Source organism: Caloenas nicobarica, chromosome 26, assembly GCF_036013445.1.
Source record: "Caloenas nicobarica isolate bCalNic1 chromosome 26, bCalNic1.hap1, whole genome shotgun sequence".
Taxonomy (NCBI): Eukaryota; Metazoa; Chordata; class Aves; order Columbiformes; family Columbidae; genus Caloenas; species Caloenas nicobarica.
The window spans coordinates 5,681,712-5,706,121 of record NC_088270.1 but is presented as its reverse complement, the minus strand read 5'-3'; the positions used below and the strand labels follow the sequence as shown (position 1 = coordinate 5,706,121).

Here is a 24,410-nt window from a genome sequence, read left to right as displayed (position 1 = left end):
CGCCGACATTTCCATCTGAATCCACCTCAAAGGAGTGAGCTTGTGGGGAAGAAAAGAGGCCTCTCTCCCTCTCCAGGCCAAAATCTGATCTCCAGGTTAGCTTGCTGGTTATCAGTAGAGGCGACGGTTGCGATTGCACTCAGCCCTGGCACAGCATTGAAGAAAACGGACTTTTCAATTGCGAGAGCAAGGGGACCGAGCCATCGTTTCCGTCATCAGCACTAATTGCCAAAGGAGGACCGGCATGCGTTCTCCACTGACATAGGATTTCTCCCTGCTCTACCAAGATCAGTCGAAAATTTCAGACCCGATTGCTCCTCTAGTCTACGAAACAGGTTGGTAACTTTTTTTTTCCCATAGCTAGAAAAATGTATTTTTGAACGCGATATGTGAAATAACGTATTCTTTGTTGCCTGTCACGTTTCCCAAGTGGTGCCGGTCTCGCGCTTGTTCTTGTTCTGCCACAGTCTCCACTAGTCGTTGCCTACTTAGATGGAGCTGAGAAGGCAGAGAGGCTGGTATTGAAACTATAAGTGTATATAAGTGATGTGCATGTAGTTTGTGTCTGAAGCTGAACACGTACCTTTCTGGCGTGCTGCGAGCACACAATATCTTCCTGGGACCTCTGCCTGTGTGTAATGAGAGGAAGAGATCGGCGGAGAAATCAAAGCAGGTGTTTTAGCGATATTTTCTATTGGATTAATAATGAGTAACAAATTGCATTAGGCACAGAAGGAATTAAAGCTGGCAGAGGATTTCACTTCCATTTTCCCAGCCCCGTATCTGCTGCTCTCTCTGTCATTGATTCCTGTACAGCAAGGAGTTGCCCAGCTGTGTAAATGTTTGTGCTTCCTCCACACTCGTCAGAAACGGTGAGCGATCGTAGCGAGAGCAGCCAGCACAACGAATTAGTCGAAGCAGCGTCTGAAGCCCCGTAACTCCGAGAGCCGCTCACCGGCTCCGGCGTTTGGAGCGGCACGGCGCCGTTCGCCTTGAGGTCAGGCAGAAGCGCCCGTCCTCGTGCTAAGTGCACCGGGGAATTGCTCTCGAACCGTCGGGAGAATAGACGGGCCCGCGGAGAGCCGGGGCTATTCACAACTTCCGAAACGCTGCGTGAAATTAGCAGCAGCTCTTGTGTGTGGGTACGGGCTTTGACAATACGTGCGGGGCGATTTGCTGCTATAGCCAGGGAAGTGTTGTCGCACCACTTAACGGAGTCTGTGTGGACATTTTGGGTCTGCGCGGCGGGTGCAGGACTTCACCTCCGAAACACCCGCGTGTCGGCAGCAGCTCAGCGTCCCCCAGGGTTTGCTCGAGGATGCCGTTTCCTACCGATGTGATGCGTGTCTGGGTTTCTTTCCTTCCTGTAGGATGAATAAGCGATCATTTATCGGAACCTGGGTGGTCCTTGTGGTGATAACCGCGCGGCAGAGGGGTGAGTATGTCCCGCTCGGGTGCTGGAAAGGTGGTCACCTCGGAGCAGCGCTGTGCCCGGAGACCCCAGAAGGGCCCGGAAAACACACCCAGCCCTTGGCCGGAGCAAGGACAAGAACCAGGGTGAACTTGCCGTTTCCCATGGGGAGACAGAGCCCGCTGATTTCAGGGTGAGCACGAAGCGGGGAATCAACGCACCTTTGCGGTGCTGGTTTTGCCCCAGCGACGGTTTTCCTTGCGGGAGATGGATCGGCAACGTGTGCAAATGGGTCTCGGCTCATTGAGAGCAACGACGCGATGGTCGTTGACGCTGACCGAGGAGCTGCCGTGCCGCGCTCAACGCAACGCTGGCAAAGCCGGCCGGGCAGCAGGCCAAGAAGCTGTTGATCGCGGTGAGCGTTTTACGTATGCGTGCATATATCATCTATATGGCTGTGTGTGTGCACATAAGGTGTTCCAGAGGTTGCTACGAAATATGAGTTTGAAACATTTCAAAGGCTCAGCATTTCAGGTTCGGATAATGAAGAATCCTCCGAAGTTTCTATGAGGAAATCTGCATCAGGGAGTTAACGGCAGAACAGACAATGTATGTTAAGTATTGCAAAAGAGAGACAGAAATATTTATAAAATTCAAAGCATTTTTTTAAGTAAGGTTGTTTGAGAGCCCAGACTGCAGCCCAACCGATGCTATTGCACAAGCACACCAGGTTGTTTAAAGATCTTCCTCTTATTCCTTTATACGAGTCAACATTTCTTCATATTTTCACACCACAATGTTTTCCCAAATCTGAGCAAGATTAATAATAAGTAGGAAAACACACGAGAAATGACCTTATTTTATTCTTTGATGTGCTATTGGTTTAACGTCAAACCACAAGCTTCTACGGAAAAAGACATATCAGTAGTTACACTTACAAGGGAATTTTTTTTTAAAAAGCAAGGAAAGGTACAATGTTGTGACAGTTGAGCAGGCTGACCAACATCCATCCAGTAAAGGGCAAATTTGGTGAGTGATAGAAAAACGTCGTGGGTTTTGGGTAGGGAGGTTCTCCTGGGGTGCTCATCTGATAGACGTGGAGGTGACTCTGCTGGGTCGCAGGGCTGCAGCCCATGTCAAGCAGCCTCTCCCTGCGCTTGCACCCCGTTTTTCGTAGTGTATTTTGTTTTGTGGAGAGGTGGTGTTCGCATCTGGGCTGGATGAAGCCCCAGGCAACCCGCTCCGACCAAAGGCTCAGCCCTGCTTTGGGACCCCGTCTGTGCCGCGGTTGTGGAAAAGCACAGGAGCAGCTCGCTAGTCTCATGGAGTAATTAATCTTTGTCGTGTTTCAATTCAAAGAAGGACATGCAGAGCTGGTATGGGCAGGAGAAGCCTCTAGTTTGGTGATGTGGCAGATGCGCATGGCTGGTACCACGCGCGGCCAGCTCAAGCACCTCTAGTTGGAAGATGTTTCCCCATTCAGCTGCTGAGTTGCCATCGGGCTGAGGACGGCTCGGGCAAAAGCTGAGGGTCTCTTTTCTCCTGTGGGAGCTGAGGACACCAGCTCGTCCGTGGGAAATGTCCCCGGGGCAAAAGTCGCAATCGGGACCCACTGGGCTGCTTGGCTGGATGACACGACGCGTGCTGGCGTTGAGTAGTTTTTGCTGGGTGTCCTGTGTAAGAAAGAAGTAAAATCCATGTCTCCTACCTATGCCTCAGCTATCGGGTGAGTAACAGCTGTGAAATGACTTATTTTCCTACTTGGCAGCCAGGAGCTTCGCTGCGGCCCTTCGGATACATCCGTGAAACCAGGCTTGTGGCTCGGACACCGTCACCCGCCACCTCCCGTTATGTCTGGCGGGGCACTCGGGCCACGCGTGTGTGTCTTGGGAAGTCGGGATGGGTTAGGCCAGGCTTCCCACGGTCTCCTTTTCTCCAAGGAAAGTCAGACCGGGTGTGCTTGTGAAGCCCACAGGCAGTTTTGGGCAGGGAACATCCCCAGAGCCCATCCTGCATCCGCGATGGTGCAGGGTGAGCCGTCCTGGGCTGGAGGCTCCCGAGCAGCGCAGGGTACGTCCTAGGAAATAAAAGCACGGCCTGAATCCAGGTGAACAGAGCCGGGATTGTTCGGAGCCCGGAGGCTCATGTCGGCCAGGATTGAATGTTGTAAGGACAGGGCGCTGCTTTTCTACATCAAAGAGGGGAGGATGGGAAGGAAAACGTGGCCAAATCCCCACTTGCTCTGCGAGGAGCCACAGCAGTAGCTAATTGCAAGAAATTTGGGGTCGGATCTGGCAGGGACACAGATGCCCTGGGGCTAGAAGTGCCCACCTGCGACTCAAGCTGTTGGATTCTGGTCTGGTAGAAAGCGGCAGGCTTTTACTGAAACGCATCAAAACTGCTTTCTGAAATATTTTTAGGAGAGACCGTTATATTCGCTGGCAGGAAACCTTATTTTGCCAGGAAATGTGGGAGCGGTCGTGACATCTCGGGCTGTAACCCCATGCCCAGAGGGTGGGACATTGCCATGAGGACTCTCTTCTCCCTCTCGTTCCAGCTCACGCCATGGCGAGTCTGTATCCATTCTGGCAGAACGACACGAAAACACCCAAAGTGGATGATGGAAGCTCTCCCGAGATCAAGATCTCCGTCCCATTCATCTTTTTTGGAGCCCCGTACAGAAGCATTTATGTAAGTGGGGAAGCAGACCTTCCCTTTATTCTTTTCCCTGCAATTAGCAGCTGCATTTTAAATGTGCTCTCCCCGTCATCAGGAACCGCAAGATTTATTAGTACCTACCTGACAAGTTCTTAGATTTCATGAACTGATAGGTTTTATGATTAAGAAAGTCAAAGGTATATTTAATGGCCTAATGTTCGTGGGGAAGAATATAAAAGGCAATAAATTTTCTTTGTAGGTGATTAAATGGTGCAGCCACGCCAAGGCCTTGACACAAGGAACATTATTCCTGTTACATGACAAGATACAAGAACATATAGGGCAGAAAAAAAGGGCAACGGTTTGGACCTGTATGTAGGTGCCCGAGACAAGGACAGGCTGCTGCTGTTCTCATGTGGCCACCGGTGTCGTTCAGCCAGGTCTCTTGGTGGTCTCCAAGCCCAGCGTCCCAGCTGAGCCAAGTGCCACCTCGCTCTGATGGATACCGCGACCGCATTGTCCCGGAGGAGCCCCGTTTTTCAGACTTGTCAGGGTTTTCTTCCACTTGGGGCTTCCTGCGCTCAGCCTTTGGCCACCACTGGTGGGATGAAGTTGACTGCCGAATGAGGAAGAGTTTCCTCCTGTGGTTCACCAGGCGGTTTAGCACAGCGTAGATTTTGTCCCCACGCAGAATATACTGTTCCAGATCTCTTTCAATCCATTTGTACGTCACTCCTTTCACATGTACACCTCTAATTGCATCAGATATATCTTTGTAAAGATGCACTTGGTCAAACTCAATGCCATGAGTTATGAAGTAATCAGTGACTGAAGAGAGCTGGTCAGGCTCTGTCCGCTGGTGTCAATATTGCAAGCCACCTTCTGCCTAAAAGCCACTCACCCCACATTTTCAGATAAACCGGCAGCTCTCGACTTGCTCAGGTGAACGCGGGTCTCTTTGTGCAGGTCAACAACAACGGTGTGATCTCCTTCAACGCGCTGGTCAGCCAGTTCACGCCAGAAGCCTTCCCTCTGGCGGACGGACGCGCCTTCATCGCGCCTTTCTGGGCAGACGTGCACAACGGCATCCGCGGGGAAATCTACTACCGGGAGAGCACCGAGCCCGAGCTGCTGAGGAGAGCGTCCAGAGACGTCCGTAAGCACTTCAAAGACATGTCCTCTTTCTCTGCCGTCTGGATCTTCATCGTCACCTGGGAGGAAGTCACTTTCTACGGAGGGAGCAGCACCACTCCGGTAAGAGCGATCGTCTGTGCTTCTTGATGGGTGGTGTTTGTTGGTTGAGTATATGTCCGTGTATATATATATATATATATATTTATACATATTTATATAACTGTCCTGGCCTTTGTGCACAAAACGGAGTGAGTTGCTTTGTCTTCTCTCTCCCCAGTTCTCTTTTGGACAGAGGAGCTTCTGTCTCGAGGAGCTGGCTCTGATAAACAGTTCAGCTCTTTTCCATTTGTTAGAGCGGCTCGAGATTTAATGCATATTTTTTGCCAGTCCTGGCAGTGCTTGCAGAAAAAAACCCCACACATACATATATATTTGCAGACAGCAAGCAATATAGAGATTCATGTATTGCCTGAAGAATTACATTTGCAACACAATGCAATTTATTTTGTTATAGAGCAGCCTTCCCGGTCAATAGTGACCGGGGCTCCGGGTTAGCACGTGGAATGGCACGATGCAACTTAAGCAGGAAATTCATTGCAATGCAGAAAAGCTGCAGTAAACAATTCCGCGAATGTGGCCTTGGGGATGCTGCAGTTACCGTTTCTCAATGACACCCGAGCAAACAGGTGCAGTTTCTGAGAGCCTCGTTAGATGGCTGGGGTGCTCAATGCATGTTTAGCCACCAGCACCAAACAGGGAGATGTTTGTTGTTCATTAAGTGCATCCTAAACCTCCCGGTACCGCGGCAGCTCCTGCCACCCACCTGAGGGACCTGACCGGAGCAGGGTTTGTTGCTGCGCCGAAGAGATGTTGTTGCACGATCAAAGCGACAGTGTCTTTATGTGTTAGTGCCTTCTGATCTCCCAGCGGTGGGAAAAGACTTTGAAAAGGTGAGCAAGCGTGCCGAGGAGGTGAAGTGGAAACCAGAGCCAGGGAAAGAATGCAAGAGCAGAAACGGGTCCCCTCCTCAATCCTGAGGCGTTTGTGCTCACCTCAGCACCGGTCATCAAATGTAAACGGGAATGTAAAGTGGTGCAAAGTGACCCCCAGCCCCTTGGAGTCTTCCCTTTGTCCAGCAGCACACGTGGACTGTTGGTAACGCAGGGTAAGACCTAGTGCTTCCTAGCACGAGGTGATTCCATCCACGCGCTTCGCCGTAGCGGCTCAGAAGTGTTTCTGCGGCTGTAGATTCCTGCACAGTTTGCAGAGCCAAGGTGGCTGGTCTGGAATAACTAAAAAGAGAGGCTGCCCAGGCTGAAATCCTGCTTGCTCAGAGGCAGGAATCGTGTGTCACGGCGTGGTCTAGGGTGGGCGAGGACGGGAAGGAGAGAAAAATGCCAAAAGCTGAGAGCAGTGATGGACTGTTAGTTCCCAGTGGTGACCTCTGCCGCTGGATCTGCAGGGTCGAGGGGATATCTCCAGGGGAGAGGCCTTTTCTGTCGTTCTGTGCAACCACAAAAGGGAAGAGCTCGGGGCTATACCACCCTCAGCGCTGGCAAAGCACGTCCTTCTCAAATGGGACCCAGGCTGGCAGTCGCCTGAATATATCTGGGGTTTCGGGGGCTGGAAATGCAGAGTCATTTCAAGCGAAAGGAAGAACGCGAGCAGCAGATCGAGCAGGTACCGAGGGATTTGGCAGCCAAGCAAAGCGCATAATATCCGTGTTTGACTTGGATGTAATCCACTGTTAACGGTATTGTAGGATATGAATGCGGAAGGGAAGCGGGTAAGATAATGCGGTGAGGAAGAAAGCTGAGGTAGGGTAATGGAAGATAACAGGTCATAACAACCCGAATTGTGCCGACTGCTTTTTCCTCATGAGCTTGTTCTCATGCTGCCATCTATTGGTATTAAGTTGGATCAGAGACAGTTGTCTTGTCCTCCTTGGTGGTGGGGACGGGAGCTGCCGGAGCCACAGCAGCGAGGGCGAATGTTTGTCAGGTCTCATGCGGCGTCTGCCGCTCTTCACCCGAGGCTCGGAGACGAACGTGGCAGAAGGGCAGGGTGAGAAACGCGCTCTGGCCTCGTGATTGCGCTCACCGTTTTCAACAGGTGAACACCTTCCAAGCTGTCCTGATCACCGACGGAGTGTCGTCTTTTGCCCTGTTTAACTACCGCGAGATCAGCTGGACCACGGGGACGGCCAGCGGAGGGGACCCCCTGACCGGGCTCGGCGGGGTGGTGGCGCAGGTGAGGCTCTCGCTCCTGAACCCCCATCCCTGTGGAGCTCTCCGATGGTTGCCCACAGCTTGCTTATGCCGTTGACGTTCCCAGCACTGGCCTTGCAAGCCCACTGCATGGCACGGTGGGACGAGCACCCCAAAACGGGGTGTCAGCAGCAGCGCCGCAGCCCGTCCCTCTGCCCGAGGGGGTTGAGGTTGCTTACCTGATGTGTGTGAAATGCTGCAGGCGTTAAAGCTGCCTTGTCTGCTGTGCCCTGGAGCTCTGCCATGCCCGATCGCGCCTCGGCACTCGGTCTTGTTGGGAGGCAGACAAGTTACTCTGCGCTAAGTAAGACTGTGGGTGGTTTCTGTCCCATTCCAGCACCCATAATCTTATCTATATATGCATACGTACATGTATAAATATCCATCCATACTGCTTGTAGGACCTGTTGAGCTTTACACTCGTATCCAAACTACCTGATAACTGAAATGAGACTTTAGAACGAAAGAAGATATGCTCAGGAGTTATTGTGGGGTCAGAGGAGTGCAGAAATGCTTTCCCATAGCAAAGATGTGCAATGAAATTTGCTCTCTCTCTGTTTTAGGCTGGCTTCAATGGTGGAAATATCACCAACTTCTTTAGCATCCCGGGCTCCAGAACCCCAGATATAGTCAATATCGAAGAAACGACTAATGTGAATGTCCCCGGGCGCTGGGCTTTCAAAATAGACGGCAGAGAAATAGATCCGGCCAATGGCTGCAGCCTGAGAGGTAAGGGGGGAAATAGCTTTGTTTTTTTTCCATGTTTTGGGGTGCAGTGCAGCAGGAGAGCATCCTCAGCAGTGTACGTGAAGAAGCCATCGTCGGCTGTCGTTTGCCCCATGTCTCTGTTGGCATTGTGTCACCTGAAGGGATGTCATCGCGCTCTCGGATGGCCAGACCTGGCTCACAAGGACTGCTTGCAGCAAATTCTCAGGGTGGTGTTGCTGTCAGCCTCCATTTCTGCACCCCAGAAGCAGAACCCTAACCTGAAGACAAGGGCAGGTGGTGCTCGAGTATTTCACAGGGATAGAATGCCACCGAGCATCTTTTCTGTGATGCTGACGGTGGCAAAAGGAAGGATCTGGGGATGGCAATTTCCTTGTGGCCCCGGAGTGGGAAAGCTGATGGCATTGTCCCATTTCCCTTGTTACTGCAGGAGGAACAGCAGGTTTTCCGAGCAGGACAAATGTCCCTGTACCGGTTTCTGTGCGTGCGTCACTGACAGCGTGGGGATATGAAGAGAGTAATAAATGTACACAGCGACTGCAGAGGGACTCTGCTGCAGAGAGATTATTGCATTATCACTTGACAAATAAAACTGTCAGGAGCATTTGCTGTGCTCTGGGAGTCTTTCTAGCGAGAGAGACTTGTCACTTGCTGAAGGACGCCGGAGGTGTCACCACTCTGAGACATGTGGCTGCTTTATGTCCTAGTTTAGGGCTGTACAAGACCCCGAGGCTCTTGCAGCCTTAGGGGAGGTTTCGGGTCCAACCGTCCCAGCTTCTTCCAGCTGCCAACCCCAGGAAGAAAGGCTGGGCTTTGCAAAGCCTCGGCTTTGCAGATAACAGCAGCGTGCAGAGATCCTACCACTGGATTTGCATTTCGCGGTGGACGGCCGGTCACTCTCCACGAGAGGAGATGCAGCACGAGGCACCGGAGGCAAACGGGGAAGCCCTCGCAAGTGGGTCTCACGAAGAGGAGATGTTGCATGTTGCAGGCAAGTGGAAAACAGCTTTTTTGTCGGAGGCAGGGAAGAGAACAAGAAGTTTAGGAGAGGGTAATTCAGGCAGCGCACACGGCGGAAGAAGTGTGAAAGGCGGCCATATGGAGGAGAGGAAATCTCTCACGGGTATTTGCTGCCCTTCTTCTCCCATCTTCTCTCTGCCTCTCACATCTTTCGCCAGACAAACCTGCCTCCCTTTATAGTAGTGCCGTGTAACAAGTCTGCTCGGTTTATTGCTGTGCGATCACTCATCGTTTCCCCTTCTCGCTGGTGTGTGGTGTGGAAGTTACTGATCAACAGCTCTTCGGTTTCATAACTACAACAAGCACTTTCCGAACGAGAGTGTCTTGCTTCTGAGCCGCTGACAGCATCATAGAATCATTTAGGCCAGAAAAGACCTTCAAGATCAGCAAAGCCAACCCTTACCTAGCACTGCCAAGTCCGGCAGAGTCGCTCTTCAACCGGCAAAGTTTCGTGAACGGGGGAATTATGGGGATGCCTACAATGCTGCGAGAAGATGCAAGTACAGCAAGAGCACTGGAAACGGAGTCCCAAAGGCGTGAGCTCTACCAGTGGATTTTCCCTTTGAGAAAACAGCATAAATGGCTCTTGTGTCCTGTGATTCTGAAGCAGAACTAGGGTGGTGGGTGTCCGAAAGAGAAGGAATAGCTTTTAATGAAGCCAGCCTGCATGGCGCAGCACCGACCCCAGATTCGTGACAGTGGTTGCACCACCCCATGGACTTGTGGCACAGGTAGGACTCGAAGGGGACGCACGATACATGGAAAATGAAGCTTGTGATCGTAGTGCTCTGCTAAGTGGCTCCTGAGGGGAGTCTGCAGAAAGAAAGTGGCCAAGAAACCTCACAGCAGGACGCTTTGGCAGCGTTCCTGACTATGTGGCCGTCAGACCCCTCCGAGGACCGACGCGATGCAGTCAGAGCGCGTTCCTCTGGTTAGAATAGCGATGTAGCATGGGTTTTTTTCCTTTCTGTCGTTCTAGGACAGTTTCTCCGTCAAGGGGAGATCTTCTGGGACAGCGCCAACTGCACCACCAAGTGCCGCTGCCTGGACTTCAACAATGAGATCTTCTGCCAGGAGATGGCTTGCGGCCCCTTTGAAGCATGCGAGCTGAAGACCAAGTTCTTCCAGTGCGTGCCGGTGGAGAGCAGCACCTGCGTGGTGTTCGGAGATCCGCATTACCACACCTTCGACGGCTTCCTCTTTCACTTCCAGGGTTCCTGCTCCTACCTCCTCGCCAGGCAGTGCTGGCCAGGCTCCCAGCTGCCCTACTTCAACGTGGAGGCCAAGAATGAGAACCGAGGCGGCTCCTCCGTCTCCTGGCTGAGGGATATTTTTGTGGAGGTCTACTCGCACAAGATCGTGCTCCCCAAGGGCAGCTTTGGGAAAGCAAAGGTAAGAGCCCCGCTGGAAGGGAAGGACTAGGGGTCCTGGGGACAGCAGGGTGACCATGAGTCAGCGCTGGGCCCTTGTGGCCAGGAAGGGCAATGGGACCTGGGGGGGATTAGAAGGGGGTGGTCAGTAGGTCCAGAGAGGTTCTCCCCAAACCCTTCTACTCTGCCCTGGTGAGACCACATCTGGAATATTGTGTCCAGTGCTGGGCCCCTCAGGTCCAGCAGGACAGGGAACTGCTGGAGAGAGTCCAGCGCAGCCACCAAGATGCTGAAGGGAGTGGAGCATCTCCCGTGTGAGGAAAGGCTGAGGAGCTGGGGCTCTGGAGCTGGAGAAGAGGAGACTGAGGGCTGAGCTCATTCGTGGGGATCAATGTGGAAAGGGGGAGTGTCAGGAGGATGGAGCCAGGCTCTTCTGGGTGACAGCCAGTGCCAGGACAAGGGGCAATGGGTGCAAACTGGAGCACAGGAGGTTCCAGTGAAAGAGGAGAAGAAACTTCTTGATGGTGAGGGTGCCAGAGCCTGGCCCAGGCTGCCCAGGGAGGTTGTGGAGTCTCCTTCTCTGCAGACATTCCAACCCGCCTGGACACCTTCCTGTGTAACCTCAGCTGGGTGTTCCTGCTCCGGCGGGGGGATGGCACTGGGTGAGCTTCCGAGGTCCCTTCCAGTCCCTGACATGCTGGGATTCTGTGTGAATTTCTGAGTCGGCTCCTCTGAGGTGGCAATGAGACCGTGATGACAGCCCTGGGAGGGTGGGATGGCGCTTCTGGGCCCCACGTGTCCCTTGGGGAAGGGGACAGAGGTGACAGACCTGGTGGCAAATGCCTGTGGCTTACTGGCAGCTGTCCTGCTGTGCATTTCCTAACCCTGTAATGGGGCTGTACGGCTCCTCTCCATATCCCCATATAAGAGCTCTGCTATGTCACATGCCACTTCAGTCATCTGGTGTTGTTCTTGCAGGTGGATGACTTGGTGGTGTCTCTACCTATATCCCTCGAACTGGGTGCAATAAAAGTCTACCAAAGCGGCTTGTCCACAGCACTGGAGACCGACTTTGGCCTGCTAGTGACCTACGACGGACAGCATTATGCCTCCGTCTCCGTTCCGGGCACGTACATCAATGCCACGTGTGGTCTGTGTGGAAATTACAATAAAGACCCCGAGGACGACACCCTCCGCTCGGACGGGAGGTTGGCTTCATCTGCGCCGGACCTGGGCGAGAGCTGGCGAGTGCCGCATCCCGAGAGAAAATGCTGGTCTGGCTGCCTGTACAACTGCAGCCTCTGCGACGCCGCCACCGAGTCTCTGTATTTCACCTCCGAATACTGCGGCTTCATCAACAAGAGCGGCGGGCCGCTGTGGGAATGCAACGCCGTGGTGGATCCCACCGCCTTCGTCCACAGCTGCGTCTACGACCTCTGCGGCGCGCGGGATAACGGCACCGGGCTGTGCCAAGCCGTCCAGGCGTACGCCGCAGTGTGCCAGGCCCTGGGCATCTCGGTGGGAGAGTGGCGCGCCCAGGCGGGATGCAGTAAGTGTCAGCGGGCTCGTGACGGGAACCGGAGGAGGGCCGTGATTTTAGGGGTCTGCCCAGCAGCAGCGCTTGAGGTGAAGGTGGAGAAATCCGAGGGAGGGGCTCGCTCAAGACTGGGGGAGTTGGGCAAGAGGCAATCGATCCCTTCTCTCCATGGGATCGGGTTCTCGTGCCAGCAAAAGGGTGGCAGGAGTCAGGCACGAGGCGGGAGCCTCTGCAGATGGGTGGCTGCGTGATGAGCGACGGAGGCAGGACTGGAATAGGGACTGACCGATGGCACGCTTCTCAGCCCACCCTCCTCACTTGCAGGATTAAATAGCTGTGAGCAGCTTGAGGGCACTGGGGCTGTTTTTGAGGAGTTGTTGCTTGCATGAAAGAAATGGTAGGAGGGAAACGGAGGGGCCAATTCTACTGTCACGTGGGGCTCCCAGGTCGTAGGGGTGACCTCATTCATGGGGATCAATATGGAAAGGGGGAGTGTCAGGAGGATGGAGCCAGGCTCTTCTGGGTGACAGCCAGTGACAGGACAAGGGGCAATGGGTGCAAACTGGAACACAGGAGGTTCCACTGAAAGAGGAGAAGAAACTTCTTGATGGTGAGGGTGCCAGAGCCTGGCCCAGGCTGCCCAGGGAGGTTGTGGAGTCTCCTTCTCTGCAGACATTCCAACCCGCCTGGACACCTTCCTGTGTAACCTCAGCTGGGTGTTCCTGCTCCGGCGGGGGGATTGGGCTGGATGAGCTTCCGAGGTCCCTTCCAGTCCCTGACATGCTGGGATTCTGTGTGTCTCTGTTGTGGGTCAATGGCAAAGAGGTAATCGGTCCCAAACGGTGCCATAACAGCGTCCTCCTGTTGTTTGCCTCCCCTTTGCGCCCGCAGTGACAGCCGTGCGGTGCCCGGAGCTCAGCCGCTACTCGGTGTGTGCCAGCAGCTGCCCCGCCACGTGTTCGGACCTCACGGCCCCGCTGGCCTGCACCTCCCCGTGCGCAGAGGGCTGCGAGTGCGACCAGGGCCACGTCCTCAGCGCCGACCGCTGCGTTCCCGTCCGGCAGTGCGGCTGTGATGTGGACGGCCGGTACTACGCGGTCGGGGAGTCGTTCTGGGCGGCGGCGGACTGCACGGTGGAGTGCCGGTGCGAGGACGGCGGGGAGGCCAGGTGCTTCAACACCAGCTGTCCCAAAGGAGAGGTCTGCGCCATCGAGAACGGCTACCGGGGCTGCTACCCCAAGCGGGAGACCTTGTGTTTGGTGGGGCAGAACCAAGTGCTCCGGACGTTTGACGGTGTCGCCTTCCCCTATCCGCTGGAGCACTCCTACATACTCCTCAAAACCTGCCCGGAGACACCGGACTTCATCGAGGTGGACATCAGCCAAAAGAAGGCCGGATCAGCGCCCGACGGGCCCCGCGTCGTGCGGATCCAGGCGGTCGGCCAAGAGGTGAAGATCGGAGGCACCAGCCTCTCGGAGATTAAGGTAAAGCTGGCGATGTCCGGACGGCGCACCCCGGGGCCTCGGAGGGTGGGGTGTGGGTCAGCAAGCATTTAGCATTCCCAGTGTGGCGTGAGCAGCAGACAGGAATGGCTGTGCAAAGTCACGTCACCCTCCCTGACGCATCTCAATCCACTTGCTACTTGTAGGTGAACGGTTACGATGTGGAGCTGCCCTATTTCCATCCTTCTGGCCACCTGGAAATCTACCGTAGCGACAACAGCACTGTGATGGAGTCTGAGGGGCTCCTGGCTATCGCCTACTACGATTCAGGCCTCCTGGAGATCCGCCTTTCCACCACCTACTTCAACTGCACCGGGGGCTTGTGCGGCTTCTTCGATGACAACGCCGGCGATGAATTCTGCCTGCCCAAGGGCAAGTGCACGGACAACCTGGAGCTCTTCCTGGAGAGCTGGACCACGTTCGACGAGATCTGCAACGGGGAGTGCGGGGACCTCCTCAAGGCTTGCAACAACGACTCGGAGCTGCTCAAGTCCTACAGGAGCCGCTCCAACTGCGGCATCATCAACGACCCCACCAACAGCTCTTTCCTGGAGTGCCACAGCGTGGTCAACGTCTCCGCCTACTACAGGACGTGCCTTTTCCGCCTCTGCCAGAGCGGGGGCAACCGCTCGGAGCTCTGCGACTCGGTGGCACGCTACGCCAGCGCCTGCAAGAACGCTGAGGTGGATGTCGGTCAGTGGAGGAGCCACAGTTTTTGCCGTGAGTCCACCAAAGCTTTTAAGTCCGTGGGGCGGGCAGAAGGGGATGTAGACCCCGCCGACCTCAGGCAGAGTGTTTTTCATCACGAGCTTGCCAGTGTGCAGAGGTAGAGCTGCTTTTCTTACAGGATGCTAAAAAGCGCAGCCTCTCTTTCCACCCGCTTCTCCCTCGTCTCTGGCGGGCAGCCGTTGTCTATAACGTGAAGGTTTGAGGGAGGCATCATTCAGGAGCCTTGGCCTTGTTGCCTATAAAACAGCAGGCACGGGTGTTGCTCAGCAAATGTCTGGACAGGGCTGTGATGTGATGAGGGCGATGGCCGAGAGGAGACGGGGTTGCAAAAGAGATAGAAAGAGCCGGTGGCTGGCAGGATGCTGGGACTGTTTTCCCTCTTGCCTTTTTTTCCCCCGAGTTGGTCGCCACTCACCCTGTTCCCACCTCTTGCCGGTTCCCTCACCCTGCACTGCCATGGGGCCGCCAGAGCTGGGAACTCACGCTCCATGTCTGTCGGCTCCGCAGCTCTCGCCTGCCCGGAGAACAGCCATTTCGAGGAGTGCATGACCTGCGTGGAGACCTGCGAGACCCTGGCCACGGGCCCGGTCTGCACAGACACCTGTGCCGAGGGCTGCCAGTGCGACGAGGGCTTCGCCCTCCGCGGCACCCGCTGCATTCCCCGCGGTGAGTGCGGCTGCAATTTCGAGGGGCGCCAGCTGGCCACCAACCAGACCTTTTGGATGGACATCTCCTGCCACTTCCTCTGCTACTGCAACGGCTCCGACAACAGCGTGTACTGCGAGAACATCTCCTGCAAGGATGACGAGTACTGCTTGGAGGAGAACGGCCTCTACTACTGCCATGTCCGCACCGATGCCTCCTGCATCGTCTCTGGTTATGGACACTACCTGACTTTTGACGGCTACTCTTTTGACTTCCAGAGCAGCTGTGCGTTGGTGCTGTGCACCACGATCTCCCGGCCGAGGGTGGAACGCTCGGACACTTTCCCTGCGTTCACCGTCACAGCCAAGAATGAGGATCGGGACACCTCTCTGGCTCTGTGGATCAAGCAAGTCGAAGTGGAGGTCTTCAATTACAACATCGTCATCCACCGTGCCTACAAATATACTGTGCTGGTGAGTGCGGGACCATGAGGGCAGGGGTTATTTCTCCCTATTGTGGTTTCCAAACCATGGAGCGATTCCTGAGGCACGAGGCCTTACGGCTTCCAAGGCTTTCCGGGGGTAGGGAAGGGCGTGCGCTGAGGTTTGTCCCCAGCGTGCTGCCAGGCACAGCTTTGGAGAGGGCTTCCAATTTGGCTGCCTTGTTTTGGACGCAGAGGTGAGGCCGCTGCGGCCGTGCTCCCGGAGCACCCAGCCGCCCTCCTTCACGTCCTCCCATGGCAGCTCCGAGCATCATTCCCACTCATGACGCGCCTTGTTTTCTTCTCCGCAGGTCAACGACGAACGCCTGTATCTGCCTCTGAAGCTGGGCCAGGGCAAAGTGAACATCTTTGCCTTCGGCTTTCACATCGTGGTTGAGACGGACTTTGGACTGAAGGTGGTGTACGACTGGAAGACCTTCCTCTTGGTCACTGTCCCGCGCAGCTTCCAGAACCTGACTTACGGCCTCTGCGGCCGCTACAATGGCAACCCCGAGGACGACCTGGTAGCCGCGGGCGGCGCACCGGCCGCCACCGTCGCCGACTTTGTGCAGAGCTGGGCGAAGCGAGACGCATTCTGCCGCGTGGGCTGCGGCGACCGCTGCCCCGCCTGCGGGAAGGTGGAAGGCTTCTGGAAACCCCAGCAGCTCTGCAGCCTCATCCCAAGCCAAAGCGGCGTCTTTGCCAAGTGCCACAGCAAGATCAGCCCTGGCTTCTTCTACAAGAACTGCCTCTTTGACACGTGCGTTGACGGGGGAGCCATGCAGACGGCCTGCAGCTGGCTGCAGAATTACGCCAGCACGTGCCAAACGCAGGGCATCGCCATTACCGGCTGGAGAAACTTCACGTCATGTTGTAAGCGCCACCCTGTCTCCGGGTTCTTCTTCCCTAGAGGTGTGGGGTTGTGGGATCGGGTCTAGGCAGCCACGTTCTTGTGGAGTTGTGATGAGCTGCGTGTGGTAGAGCGGGAGCAGGGATGGAAACGGGGAAGCCTCCAGTTCCGAAGGTCTCAGCCATCCCTCTGTTGTTCGTCAGGAATTGTATTAGTCGGTTTCCAAGCCAGGAGTATGTGTGTTTGGTTTAATGAAGCCGCACGCTCTCGTCAATAAGGTTACGATGCGATGTTCAATTAGGCTGCCGAGGATGGGGGCCGTGAGCCTCTCTGGCAGCCAATCTATCTGGCAAATCAGAAGGGAAGTAATTGTCCTTGCTAACAAGACTGAAAATTAAATTTATGTCGTTCATCCTTCTAACAAGCAAACCGGTGGCTCAGAAGGCACCGCTCTCGTGGGCCCGTGGTGGCAAGGCCACCAACCGGCACTACACACGCCGGGTCCGAAATGGTCCCTGTTGGGGTGCCAAGAAAATCGGCCCGTGCGTGCATGGACAGCGGCTCTCACAGGCTTTGCGCTCCAACGGCCAAGCCAAAACACGTCCCCCGAAACGTGTCCCCACACAGATGGCGCAGAGACTCTGTACGCTGCCCGAAAGGCCCCACGGCCAGCATGGGCATTGCTCCCGGAGGGACATGTTAATGTGGTGTCAGCGAGGAGGCCTGTTTGCAGGAGAGCGGGGAGCACAAGGAAAAGGTTCTGGGGAAACTGGTGTCCAGGAGCTCAGAGACAGTGGGAAGTAATGGAGAAGTGTGGCTCAGCTTGGAGTAGGCAGCTGGTAAGAGGTGTAGGATGGAGGGACAAAGGCCACGAGCTCCGGGTCCCTCTCTGGACAGCACCGTCCATGTTAACCACATCAGCAGGGACAGTAGCAGCAGGGATTATGGCCCCAGGGTCAGTTTTGTCCGGGGAGCTCATCAGCATCTGTTTTGTCCCCCGGTGATGTTGCAGCCATCAGCTGTCCCCCCAACAGCCACTACGAGAGCTGCGTGTCGCTGTGCCAGCCCCGGTGCGCCGCCATCCGCCTCAAGAGCGACTGCAGCCACTACTGCGTGGAGGGATGCCAGTGCGACCCCGGGTACGTCCTCAACGGCAAGAGCTGCATCCTCCCGCACAACTGCGGCTGCTACTCCGACGGCAAATACTACGAGGTGAGTCACTCTTGCCCTTCTCTTGGCGTTTCTCGTGCTTTTTCTGATATTCTTCCGCAGCATTTCATGCTCTGAACAGGAAGGATGGTCAGGCCAGGCAGGTACCGGGTGTGGTGCCGGGTCTGTTTGCCAGGGTCCTGGTCTCAGACAGAGACAGCGCACTGCAGAGCCTAAAGGCACAGGTCCTCTCCTTCATCAGCATAGTACGTGTCTGCCAGCCGCGGCCGCGCTCAGAGATTGCTCTGAATTCTGTGTTTTTGCACTAAGCAAGAGAGGGCAGGGAACAAGGGGCAGAGCAGGCAGACGTTCATCGAGGGGAAGCGGGGTCTGTAGCAAAGCCCCGGCCGCGGCCTGTGGGATGTGTGCTGGTGTTTGCTGGGGCCAAGCTGTCCTGCATCTCCCAAGTCCTCCTCTGAGCCGCAGAGCATTTTACTGTCGCTCCTGCTGGGGCCGGGTCGAGCTCTGATCTGTCTTCCAGCGTGCACTCGGATCAGCTGGCTTAAACATCGGGGTACTTCTGCTGTGCCAGTCTTGTTTGCAGCCTGAGGGTTTTGCACAGCTGCTCTTTCAGAGCTGTGGTCTGAGGAAGGCTGGCAAAGACGGAGCAAAGAAGCCTCAATTTGATGGCCTGTGGTCTTGTGAGCCGTGTGGGAGAGGGGCACAAACCTCGGCCCGAGCATCCTCGAAGGGTAGGGCTGGGGTCCTCGGTCCTGCCAGCTGGTGACAGGTCCCTTTTTCAGCCCAAGCAGCTCTTCTGGAACGGGGACTGCACCCGCCGGTGCCGCTGCTTCCGACGCAACCTCATCCAGTGCGACCCGCGGCACTGCAAGTCGGACGAGGAGTGCGCCCTGCGCAACGGCGTCCGCGGCTGCTTCAGCACCAGGAGCTCCTTCTGCCTGGCGGCGGGCGGCGGCGTCTTCCGCACCTTCGACGGGGCCTTCCTCCGCTTCCCCGCCAACTGCGCCTTCGTCCTCTCCACCATCTGCCAGAAGCTGCCCGACTTCTCCTTCCAGCTCATCATCAACTTCGACAAGTGGTCCTCACCCAACCTCACCATCATCTCCCCCGTGTACTTCTACATCAACGAGGAGCAGATCCTCATCAGTGACAGGAATACCGTCAAGGTAAGGTCTTGTCAGGGGCATCCTCTGAAGCGGGGACGGGTGGCAGGGGACCAGAAGAGGATGGCGCTTGACGATCCCCGCGAGGACCCCGGAAGGTTCCATCGGTAGCTTCGCGTCCCGGTCGAGGCAGCTCTGTGGGTGAAGGATGTGGCTGTCGTCTGTTGGGCTGTGCGGAGAGATGCCAGCCGGGACAACAGGGCTGGCAGGAGGCAAGGCCGTCTGCAGTCTGGGAGTTTGTTGTTGCGTACCCATCCACCTCTCAGTGCTGCGGGTGAAGCTGTGTTGTCGGACAGAGGGGTACGGAGGGCTGGCTGTCACTGTGGTGTCACTTGGCCTCTACAGGGCACTGTCTGTGCCCTTTTCTGGTGAGCAACGAGTCCCAGGCTCCTAAGTTCCCTTTGCAGCGCAGCCTTGCATGAGCATGTAAGGGAGTTGGTCCGCTCAGAGCTATTTGTCAGGCTGGAGAAAGCAGGGGGATGTGGCAGCCCCTGCCAAAGACAAAGCTGTGTGTTTTCACGGCTAGGACGGTAGGAGGTAGTCTCGGACATGTTTGGGGTCAGCTCACACTCGCACGCATAAAGCAGAGGGGACGGGAGGGATGTCAGCCTCGTGTCCTCTCCCGAACCAGGTGAACGGCAGCCAGGTGAGCATCCCCTTTGTCACGGGGCTTTCCACGAAGATCTTCAGCCAGGAGGGCTTCCTGGTCATCGACTCCAGCCCCGACATCCAGATCCGCTACAACGGCTTCAACGTCATCAAAATCACCATCGGGGAGCGGCTGCAGAACAAGGTGTGCGGCCTCTGCGGCAACTTCAACGGCGACCGGACGGACGACTACGCGACGCTGCGGGGGAAGCCGGCGGTCAGCAGCGTGGTGCTGGCGCAGAGCTGGAAGACCAACGGCATGCAGAAGAGGTGAGCAGTCGGATGGCCCTTCCCCGCCAGGCGGGAGCGGGACCGGCCGCCACGGGAGCCCCCGTGACGTGTCCGGTGCCCACAGCTGCAACGAGCTGCAGTACTCGCAGTACGCCGCCTCCTGCGACAACGTCCAGATCCAGGAGCTGCAGAGCGACAGCTACTGCCTGAAGCTGACGGACATGAAAGGCTTCTTCCAGCCCTGCTACGGCCTCCTGGACCCCTTGCCCTTTTACGAGTCCTGCTTTCTGGATGGCTGCTACAACCACAAAAAGGTCCAGCTGTGCGGCTCGCTGGCCGCCTACGGCGAGGCTTGTCGCACCTTCGGCATCCTGGGCACCGAGTGGATCGAGAAGGAGAATTGCTGTAAGAGAGCCGGGGGCTGTCATGGATGGGGGGAGCTACGCGTCGCCGGCACCTCAACGGGCGGGAGAGGGAACCGCGGGGGTGGCACGCGGCGGTCGGACGCGCCCTCCCCGCGGTCTGAAGGTAACGATCGTGTTTGCGCTCCATCTTGTGCTTTTTAGCAGGAGTGGTGGAAGATCCCTGCGTGGGTGCCGACTGCCCCAACCGCAGCTGCGAGCTGGACAACGGCGGGGAGCTGTGCGGCTGCATCGAGCCCCCGCCCTACGGCAACAGTGAGTCCTCCGGGGTCGGTGCACGAGGGACCATTGTTCTGCTGGGGCAGTGGGAAGGGAGGTGCCGAGGGCTGGGACCTCTGCTGAGACACAGTTGCGAGAGCGTGGTCAGGTTTTATGGAGCAGTTTTTCTGGAGAAGCACATTATGAGCTTCTGCGCATCAGGAGCACCTTGAGCAGCAGGGAGGGCAGATGGGCAGGGTGCGCCGCAGGAGACGGTCGCGTTCTGTTTCTGTTGGTGGGGAGGCTGGAGGCCTGGGCTAGTGTTTCCATTTTGTCGATTGGAAGCTGTCTTGTCTTCTCCTGTAGCCACCCAAGACATCATTGATGCGGAGGTGACCTGCAAAGCCGCCCAAATGGAAGTGTCCATCTCCAAGTGCAAGCTGTTCCAGTTGGGCTTCGAGCGCGAGGGGGTGCGCGTTAACGACCGCCACTGCCCCGGCATCGAAGGGGAGGACTTCATCTCCTTCCAGATCAACAACACCAAGGGCAACTGCGGCAATCTGGTGCAGGTGAGCCAGGGCACGGGGCACACAGGGCTGGGAGTGGAGGCCAGCCTGTTCATCCTGGGGATCTTCTCATTCATGTGAGCTGTTCCTAATCCTGCCATAGCGTACCCGTTGTGGCATCATGTGGCTTTTTTAGGGGCCAAGGTGTTGGTTAGGAGCAGGGGAGCAGAGACGGCCCGTCTCGAGCGAAGCCCCGTGTTCCTTTGGCAGTCGAACAGCACACATATAGTGTACAAGAACACAGTGTGGATCGAGAGTGCGAACAACACAGGCAACATTATCACCCGTGATCGGACCATCAATGTGGAGTTTTCCTGCGCCTACGAGCTGGACATCAAGATCTCCCTGGATTCGGTGGTGCGGCCGATGCTCAGGTAGGAGCCAGGATGAGCCACACGGCGAGGTGACGAGGGTCCGAAGCGACGTGGCTGACTCGGGGGTTTGTATCCTTTCCTCTGTCCGAGCTTGTATTTTTGTTGTCCTCGTTAGCGTGATTAACCTGACGGTGCCAACACAGGAAGGGAGCTTCACAACTAAGATGGCCCTGTACAAAAACTCCTCCTACAAGCACCCTTATCGGCAGGGCGAGGTGGTGCTCACCACCCGGGACGTGCTCTACGTGGGGGTGTTCGTCGTCGGGGCCGATTCCAACCACTTGATCCTGATGCTGAACAAATGCTACGCAACCCCCTCTCGGGACAGCAATGACAAGCTGCGCTACTTCATCATCGAGGGAGGGTGAGCGACCGCGGTCCGGACGACTCGGCACGTTTTTGGTCACGTCTGTTGGGGAGGGTGTTCAAAGGAGCGGTAGCGTCAGTCGGAGCGGGGGACCTTTCAGTGTGTGAGATGGCTGGTGGAGATCTGGACAGGGAGGGGAACAGTGAAGCTCACGTTGTTAGTGGAGGAGTTTTTTCAGTTAGCTGGAGAGCTGCAGCCTTCCCGGTGTTGTCGATGCAGTGGGCGTTGGGGTGACTGTGACAACCAATGGCAGGACAAGGGGCAATGGGTGCAAACTGGAACACAGGAGGTTCCAGTGAAAGAGGAGAAGAAACTTCTTGATGGTGAGGGTGCCAGAGCCTGGCCCAGGCTGCCCAGGGAGGTTGTGGAGTCTCCTTCTCTGCAGACATTCCAACCCGCCTGGACACCTTCCTGTGTAACCTCAGCTGGGTGTTCCTGCTCCGGCGGGGGGATTGCACTGGGTGAGCTTCCGAGGTCCCTTCCAATCCCTGACGTTCTGTCATTCGGTGTTTCTGTGATGGGGGGATGTGGATCGTGGCGGAGGTGTCTTTGGACACCTGCAACGTGCCAGAGAACAAGCTTTAGAGACAGGACATGCTATCGTGGGGACGTGGGGCAAGGGGCGAGCGGCATCCCTCGAGGAGGGGTCCCGGTCGCAGGAGAGCTGGGCTGAGCCTCGCCGCCTTGTTCAGGTGCCAAAACATGAAGGACAACACCATTGGCATAGAGGAGAACGGGGTGTCCTTGACGTGTCGCTTCCACGTCACCGTCTTCAAGTTCATCGGGGATTACGATGAAGTTCACCTGCATTGTGCCGTGTCCCTCTGCGATTCGGAGAAATACTCCTGCAAAATAGTAAGTGGGGCAAGCGTTGTGGGTCGTGGATTTGCTTCACAGGGCTCTGGCAGAGCGCAGCCCACCTGGCCGACCCGGCGCCAGAGAGGCGGCCAGAGGTGTAGCCCCAGGGAGGAGTTGGGAGGGCGGCGTGTCATTAAGGTTTTGGGAGGAGAGCCCTGCTGCCGGTAGGACACCTCAGGACCTGTGTTCTCGGAGCCTGGTTGCAGAGGGGTGTTAGCTGGGGGTGCTACTGGGAGCCAGGTCGGCCAGAGGGGTGTGGGGGTGTCCCCAGGCGCAGGGGCTCGGAGTGACATTGGTGGTATTTATCCCTGTGTAGAACTGCCCTCAGCACACGAGGATGGCCAGCGCGTTTGCCGAGGAGGCCAAGGAGCAGATCATCTCGGTGGGGCCTATTAGAAGGAAGCGTAAGTGTTTGTGACCCCCAGGAAAGCTGCAGGGGTTTGTTTGCTATCTGGTTCAAGGCCAGCGATGTGCCATGGGGCACAGCAGGATCCCGGGCTGAGGGAGCGTGTGTGTCTTGCGGGGAGAGGCTGGTCCTTTGAGCAGGATTTGGGAAAAGTGCAAGACAGCGCTCAAGGGGTTTCTGCAGAGGGCAGAGGCTGTGTGGGTGCTGGCAGGTGTGGCTCGTGGTGGGGTCCGCCTTGCTGGGGGCACAGGGGTTTGGAGTTCCCAAGAGGCCCCTGTGAGCATCAGATGAGGTACAGCTGTGGGGTTGTGGGGGATGATGGGAGCCGAGTGGGGTCGTAGCTTTGTGGCCCTGCTGTGTGTGATGTGAGGGCACACTGGGAAAGCAAAGGGTGTTGCTCCCTTGGGCTCCCTTGTTGTAGTGGGGAATGTGGGTTTGAGGCAGCCAAGGGCCAGGGTGTGACGGTCTGTGAGCATTGCTCACGCATCCCCCTCTGCTCTCGGTGCTCAGGATCGGACTGGTGCGAGGACAACGGAGGATGCGAGCAGATCTGCACGAGTCGGGCGGACGGGCCGCTGTGCAGCTGCGTGACGGGGACGCTGCAAGGGGACGGCAAGAGCTGCAGGGGCAAGTACCGGGATCGGTGCGGGAGGAGCAGGGGCGAATGTACTGGGGAGCTTCTGTGCCCGAGCCGAAGGGTCATGGTGGTGAGAGGTGCAGCGAATACAGCTGGAATATGTGGTGTGCCGCACAGGTGGAGGGCAGGGAACCAGGTGCCCACTGTTCCCAGGGGATGGAGGTACCTGGCAGCATAAAGTCTGAGAGCTGCAAAGACTGAGACTTTGTAGAGCCGGCAGTGTAATGCCAGTGTACAGCGTGGTGTGGAACAGGGGCAGAGCAGAGGCCAGGATCCGATATACCAACTAAGGGGACTGTGGGAGGCAGAGCGTGGTGACGAGACGGGGTGCTCGGGAGGATGCCGGTTGGGTGCAGCTCACAGGGCATGCAGGGCATCCAGGAGGAGGGAGGTACCCCAGCTCACATTTGTCCTGTTTCTGTGTCAGCAGCCTCCAGCTCTTCAGGGGAGCACCGCGCCCCGGCGACCCTTCTGTTGGCGGCCCAGCTGTGGCTGTGGCTGCGCACAGCTCCGCAGGAACCGACCTCGTAGGCGCCGCTCCGCCGCCCGGCCAAGGACTGTTCTCACGTCAGCCAGCGTCTTTGTAGGGTAGGAGACAGCATCCCCGCAGCGGCCAGGCTGCCACCAACCCGTCCCGTGGCATGGAGGCAAGAGAGGGACTAAACCTGGAGCGAAATCTGACATGGACCCGGAATGTGGCAGTCACTGTGACAGCAAGGCAGCGCCACACGTTTGGCAGCATCGTAGCAGGACTTGGGGGTTTTTTTGCAGGTTTCTGGCATCAATGTGGGACTTGGGGTTTTGTTTGCAGGTTGCCATCATAGATGTGGGACTTGGGGTTTTGTTTGCAGGTTGCCATCATTGATGTGGGGTTGGAGGGTGGGTTTTTTTTTCCAGCATTTTCCCAGACGGTCCCTCGTAGCCTGCGCCATAGGGGTCTCGCACCCTGGTCTGTCGCGTGGCTCGGGACAGAGCGCCCACGGGTCTCCAACTTCGTTGGGAGCCGCTGTTGGCGTCTCGGGAGCGCACGGGCTTGGATT

General features: G+C 56.6%; 1 protein-coding gene across 1 annotated transcript; it reads left to right on the top strand.

The window, feature by feature from the left end:
• Positions 1-1,371: 1,371 nt before the first annotated feature.
• On the top strand, positions 1,372-24,155 carry TECTA (tectorin alpha). Its single transcript, XM_065652046.1, has 23 exons — positions 1,372-1,435; positions 3,969-4,102; positions 5,036-5,323; positions 7,316-7,453; positions 8,034-8,199; positions 10,196-10,608; positions 11,565-12,135; positions 13,015-13,607; positions 13,772-14,345; positions 14,862-15,472; positions 15,792-16,353; positions 17,343-17,542; positions 18,283-18,666; positions 19,295-19,581; positions 19,667-19,947; positions 20,109-20,219; positions 20,529-20,731; positions 20,939-21,102; positions 21,218-21,466; positions 22,162-22,324; positions 22,644-22,731; positions 23,244-23,360; positions 23,801-24,155. The coding sequence occupies exons 1-23, from the start codon at positions 1,372-1,374 to the stop codon at positions 23,899-23,901; spliced, it is 6,462 nt and encodes a 2,153-aa protein (XP_065508118.1). The 3' UTR covers positions 23,902-24,155.
• The last annotated feature ends 255 nt before the right edge of the window (positions 24,156-24,410 follow it).

Coding starts and splice junctions, on each gene's coding strand:
- TECTA (XM_065652046.1), top strand. CDS start 1,372: ATGAATAAGCGATCATTTATCGGAACCTGGGTGGTCCTTGTGGTGATA. Junction 4,103..5,035: donor CCCCGTACAGAAGCATTTAT/GTAAGTGGGGAA, acceptor CTCTTTGTGCAG/GTCAACAACAACGGTGTGAT. Junction 22,325..22,643: donor AGAAATACTCCTGCAAAATA/GTAAGTGGGGCA, acceptor ATCCCTGTGTAG/AACTGCCCTCAGCACACGAG.